Below are 6,000 nucleotides of genomic sequence, written 5' to 3' on the forward strand. Positions count from 1 at the left end.
ACAAAGAGCAACAAAAGTTGCCAACAACTCAGGAGACAATCTGTGGTCCTCTAAATGCTGAATAGTATTTTTACAACTGTAATTGCTACAACTTAAAACATAAATGAAAGCCCTGTCCTTGAAAGAACCAATAGCTTCAGGGTGAAATGTTTAAAAGAAACTCTGATGAAAGCCACTCCTGCCCTGTTTCAACACCTTCCATTGATCCTGCCCCCATACTGGTCACACTGAACCACAGCACTGTTCCTGGTCTAGCTGATCACTCACCAAAGGGAGAGATGGGGAGGTTCAGCCAAACCATCTCCCAGCTCATAGCAGCAGCCTGCTGCCCAAATCATGCCAAATCAACCAAAGAGGACAGTGTTTGGTAGGGAAGAAGTAGCTAAGGCTGGGACTCCTTGTGTCAGCACCAACAGCAAGGAAAAATAAATGGGAACATCATCATAAATTAAGATGTCAAAATTCAGCTAAAGAAGGTTTCCAGGTTGCCTTATGTTTTTTATTCTTCGTTTCTCTCTAGAAAGTAAGTGCTTGAAAACACCTGCAAATTATTTTACAGCTTATTTATTTGGTCTTTACAGTTACTGGAATAATGCAGACCAGAATTAGGCCCTATCTGAGTATCATAACTTGCAGACACAAGCGCAAATGGACAGTGGCTTTCTCCAGAAGTATTTGTATTATTTGTACATAATACTCCAGAAGTATTATTTGTACATAATACAGAATGGCATTCCACTAGAACCTTAAACTCAGATACCAGGTACAGCTTTTGGGATGAAAAAGGGAAAAGTACAGCTTGGTCCAAGTGGAACACTTCTCCTGCATATGGCACCCAATTTGAACAGCAGCCTACGTGAGAGCAGCGACCATGCCAGACAGTCACTATTTTCAGAAGATACAATAACAAAATCAGAAAGTTGCTGAGCAGCTAAAGTTCCATTACATAAATATCTGAACATCTGTATCTGTCATTTCAGATTCTTGTCCTACACCGATGTCCTGTGCAGGCTCTGCCAACGTCTATTTTCTGTTCCTTAATTATCCTTCTTTCCTACTTGGATTTCTGGAAATCCCAAGCACGAATCTTGCTATTCTAATCTCAGAGTGCCAAAGGAATAGTTAATGCTTTTGCAACACATTTCACAGGGGAGACTCTCAAAGTTATTTAGCAGCTGCCAGCATCACACAGAGCAGCTGCCACCACAGCCATGCAGGCACTGGGGGCTCCTGTACCACCTCCAGCAACGCTTCCCAGTCAGTGAATCAAACAATGCCTGGATGGAAAAATGTGATTTTACACTATAAATATATACAAATATATACATTCAAAATAACTGGGTCAAATTCAGTACTTGGACAACAAGACTGAAGAAAAAACACCAACCATTCTGAAGGGGAGAAATGATTTTATTTCAGGCACTAGGTCACAGCTCCTCACAGAGCACAGAAAATAAAAGGTCACTGTGTCTTTCCAGCAGGTATCTAGAAGTCAGCAAAGGCACTGAATTGGAACTGCCACTGAAATGTATCTTATGAGTCTTTGAGATACATAAATTATTGTATTTGCAAAACAAATGTAACTTGCAAAAGAAGCATACAACTTCACTTTTAATTACGTAAGTAAATGAATCCTAAAATTATTTAAAATAATCACTATGTCTGATAATTACTTCATAAAATCTAGCAAAATGGTTATTTGCTCAATTGCTAAACCATAAACATTTTCATATAGGCTCAACTAAAAATATACATTTTAATCCCTGTGTGAACAAACTGATTAAAGTAAAACAGTATTACTAATTTCAATACCATCTCTTTCTACAGACATCTGAAAAGTATCTCAGTGTATATCACAAGCACTTATGGAATAACAAAACAAGGGTACCAAAGGGAACACACACTCCTCACCCCCCAAGATTTCCTTTTTGAGAAATAAATCCCATGTCTTATTTTACTTCACTTTTCAACAAAAACATTCTCATGCATCCAAGCAGGTACTATCCCTATTTCCTGTGGCACATAAAATACTACTGACAAGGATCAAGCCAGATCTAAAATATAAAGTGAAACATGGCCTGGATGTGTGCAGGAATGGGGAACTGAGGGGTGAGGGGGAAGTGCAGAGGTGGCAGTGCAGGTGCTGGATGTCCCCAGCAGGCCCTGACAGACGGACACAGTCTGACCTTATATTCCCTAGCTGTCTACTGACTTCCACGGGATGGAAGAGTTAGCTCCAGAACACAGCTCTGCAGAACTGACATCTAGGACAGAAAACAACTCCTATAAATTAATTATTACTGTATATTGAGCAAGAAGAGTTCCATCAGTACAGAAATAGCAAATGACAAAACAAAAATAGCCTACAAGGTAACTGCGAAAAGAAAGGAATCACATCTGGGTTGGTTTCCTGTACCATGGTATCAGCTGCATTAATCAATAATTAAGGACTCTATTTCTAATTATACTTGAAATCCCAAAATGTCCAAAAATTAAGACCCTACTGTCCATAAATTAAGACCCATTTTACTACTGAAGTTTTCTGTCCAGCTCTTATTTGCCATTCCAAGTCAAAAGCAAGATTTAAAAAAAAAAAAAAAGGTTTCTTGGCAATATTTGGAACAGATCATAAAAGGGAAAAAAAATAAAACTCTACTACTCTAATAACAACTGAGTAAACACGGAAAAGACTTTAAGTAACTACACTTCATTACCAACTGCATTAATTACTAAAATTTTTAGCAAAAAAAAAAATAATAATCCTGGTTTTGCTTAATAAAAAGATGGGCAAAAATTATTCATGTATAGCACTAGAAATTCCTGAGCCGTAACACGGCTTCCTCTTTGAATGATTTACACACTCACACACCAAAACGTGGGATTTACACACTTCTGACCTAAAACCTGAAACGAAAGTGAATGAAAGGGAGTAATCCTCAAACCATCAGCCAGTGCAATCCCCAAAATATCTCGCCCTCTACCCTCCCAGCAGGAGCGATGCTGCGAGCGCAGGCAGCTCTGCGCTGTGACCGCTGGTTTCAGAGCACAGCTCTGGGCCAAGTTTTCCAGCACTGCTGCGCTACCTGTGCTCCCGGGCTGGAAATGCACCCAGCAGGAACTACAGGAAGTAGAGAGGGTTCGGTGAAAAGCGCGGGGAACGCCACAGCAATTCTACGAAACTTGTCATTTCATCGCACTTCAAAAAACACGTTCCGCCTCAATTCGTCGTTTCCCTTCACGCTCCCGAGTTGGAAACTAACCCTGCGCGGGCTTCAGCCCACGTGGGGGCTCGGGCAACGACATGAAAGCCGTCGGTGGCACGGCTGGGCTCGGGCACTCGGGCACAGCCCGCAGCCCAGCCGGGGAGCGCGGGCCGGCCCAGCGCCGCCGCCGAGCCCCGCGTCCTCCTCGGCCGGGGCACGGGGACGCCACGGGGACAGACACGTGCCCGGGGCGGTCTCGAGGAGCGGGCGTGCCCCGCCAGAGGCCCGGGACCCCCAGCCCCCTTCCCGCCTCCCACCCATCCCGGGGCCCGCGGTCACCCCGGGCTCAGAGCAGGAGAGAGCAGGCCGCGCCGCCAGCAGGGCCCCACCCTGCCGCTACCGGGCCCCGCCGCCGCGGCAGCGGGCCGTATTCCCCGAGCGCAACGGAGCGGGCCACGGGCCGTGCCTCCCGAGCCGAAGGGAGCGGGCGCGGGCCGCGGCCCGGGGCGGAGCGGCCTCACCTTCCCGGCGGGTTTCTGCGAGCCGCCGGGCGCCTTGTCCGCCATCTTGCCTCTCCCCTCGCTCAGCCCTGGCGGCGGCCGAGCGAGCGCCGATCCCACCGAGCCCGCGAGCGGAGGGCGCGAAGCCGATGGCCGAGCCGCCGATGGTCCCCCCCCCAGCAGGGCCGCCCCGACCGCAGGCAGCGACGGGAAATGGAGCTCTGGAAGAGCCCGAAATGCTGCATCTCCGGGAGGAAAGCCCTGGAATAGCGAAAGGGCTAACACAGCAAATCCTTCGTTATTGGGCTTGATATCGCACTACAACTGCAACTGTATTGAAGGCTGTTTAACTGGGGATTATAACCAGCCGTCGCATTTATCATGAGTCTCGAATCCCCCTGTTTTCATGGATTTTCAGAGTGGAATATGCAGGGGCTGAGATACTACTTAAGGAAAGGACAAGAAGATACACAGAAATTAATGAAAGCTTTAATCCACCGCCTGGCGACACCCAGTGCCCTGTGAGCGGCAGGAGGGAGCAGGGCCTGTGCTAACAACCACCTGGGGCCGCGGAGAATGAACGTTCCAGAAGGGAGGGGAAATAGCAAAAGGAGAGGTTGAAGAGGGCAGAGGCAACTGCAGAGGGCTGGAAGTTTATAGAGGAGGGCAAAACTCTCAGGAAACCTCACCGGCTGCAGATGTGCGTCCAAGCGCGCAGGGACATGGTCTGGTGCGGGCTGCTGCTCTGCCCGCAGCTGTGTCAGGGTGACGGCTCAGCTGCGAGCACGTCCATGGCAGCTGTCAGCGCGTGTCACCAGCACCGAGCAGGCTGGTCAGGGCGGGCGGGGAAGTCTCCCTGAGGGCGGAGGACGCGGGTCAATGTGCGGGAAGAGCAGCGCGGGCAGCAGGAAGAGCGCGCGGCGCGTCCCGCTCGCGCAGCTGTGCGGGGCACGGGCCCGGCGGGACGCGCAGGCGCCGCCAGGGGGCAGGCGCGGCCCGTGCCCAGCGCCCGCCTGAGGCCGCCCGTGCCACGTAACGTGACTCCGCCCGAAGGCATACAAAAAATGGCAAAGTAAAAAATAACGATGTCCATCATTCCTTAGGTATGAGCCGCTTTACTCCGCAGTTCAGTCCGCAGCGGGCCAGGCGGTGCTGCTGCAGCTGCGGCAAAGGCGAGGCAGGGAGAAAGGCCAGGCGTTTCTCCGGCTGCTGGAGCCTCCTGCCGCCCTCCGCGACACCAGGGGGAATGTGCCGGTGATCCAACGCACCGGGAACTGCAGCGGGAAGCGCGTGCTGCTCCCACGGCTCGCACGGTGCTGGGTCGCAGCTCCACCCTGGAGGAGCCTGCAGGGCTCTCTTGGATAAATTTGAGGAGGAATCACTGAGGCTTGGAAGGAAGGAGGGGGAAATAAAACCCACTCATTGACAGGCACAACTCCTCCAGTCTTTTTAGAATATTTTGAGCCCCAAACTCCCAAATAGAGGAGTTCTTCCACATGAAGGGATGGCGCTGGTCAAGGAGCATTGCGGATGGATTAGGCAGGATTTACTGCTTCAGAATCCAAGGCAAGCCCTTCTCTGCCCCCATCTTTCTCCCTGTTTACTTGAAAACCATTTTACTGCCTTGCAGAGACACGGGATTAGTATAATCTCTGACCTGCTTTTGGGGTGGTTTTTAACATATTAGTGCAAACAGGTGCAGCAATGAGTTGGAAGCAAACCAGCTGGGGAACTTAGGGCTACAGGAGAAAACACTAGATGATGCTCAACTCTCCTGGGACATATTAATAAACCTGGCATGAAAGATGACTGACACTTCTGGATAAGAAACAGACATCTAGCTGGAAAGAGGAATGTGCCTTTGGATGATAAGAGTTTCAGAGCCAATAATGTTTAGAAAATTTGTGCTCCATTTGGCCTCAATCCCTTTATTTTATCCACCTCATTAATCCATTTTAATTATGCACCTCATTGTTCAAATCCTCTGCTTACTGCTTAGCCTCTACACTCTTTTGTAATTAATAAACTGCACCAAATTAAGAGCATCACAATTCAGAGCGTGCTGAGAAAAACAGGAAAGAAATAGTTAAGAGTTTCATAGGTCATCTCTAAAGATAATTTTTCAGAATGAACTGTACTCCTCAATCTGTGCTATTTATAACACATTGCAATAGTACAGTAGCACTTGTGTACAGTTAGTGAACGAGAACACATGTCACTGTTTTGGGCTTAATGGGAGAGGGAGAGCAAGAAGGAAAGGAAACAGTGAGATGCAGAAATCCATGGAGAATTAATGC

General features: G+C 48.5%; 1 protein-coding gene across 5 annotated transcripts in view; it reads right to left on the reverse strand.

Moving 5' to 3' along the window:
• Window positions 1–4,734, reverse strand: part of LOC121341085 (U2 snRNP associated SURP domain containing) — a 40,231-nt gene extending 35,497 nt beyond the window's left edge. For 4 of the 5 annotated variants that reach the window (XM_041414300.1, XM_041414299.1, XM_041414302.1 and 1 more), the window contains exon 1: window positions 3,725–3,805. In XM_041414300.1, coding sequence (XP_041270234.1) covers window positions 3,725–3,769 — 45 coding nt within the window. In that variant the 5' untranslated portion in view covers window positions 3,770–3,805. Of the gene's footprint in view, window positions 1–3,724; window positions 3,806–4,392 lie in introns of those variants that run through there. The other variant, XM_041414301.1, reaches the window with a different exon arrangement.
• Window positions 4,735–6,000: the final 1,266 nt, after the last annotated feature.

The sequence above is a fragment of the Onychostruthus taczanowskii genome, unplaced genomic scaffold (assembly GCF_017590055.1).
Source record: "Onychostruthus taczanowskii isolate IOZ18803 unplaced genomic scaffold, ASM1759005v1 scaffold45, whole genome shotgun sequence".
In the NCBI taxonomy this organism is placed as follows: Eukaryota; Metazoa; Chordata; class Aves; order Passeriformes; family Passeridae; genus Onychostruthus; species Onychostruthus taczanowskii.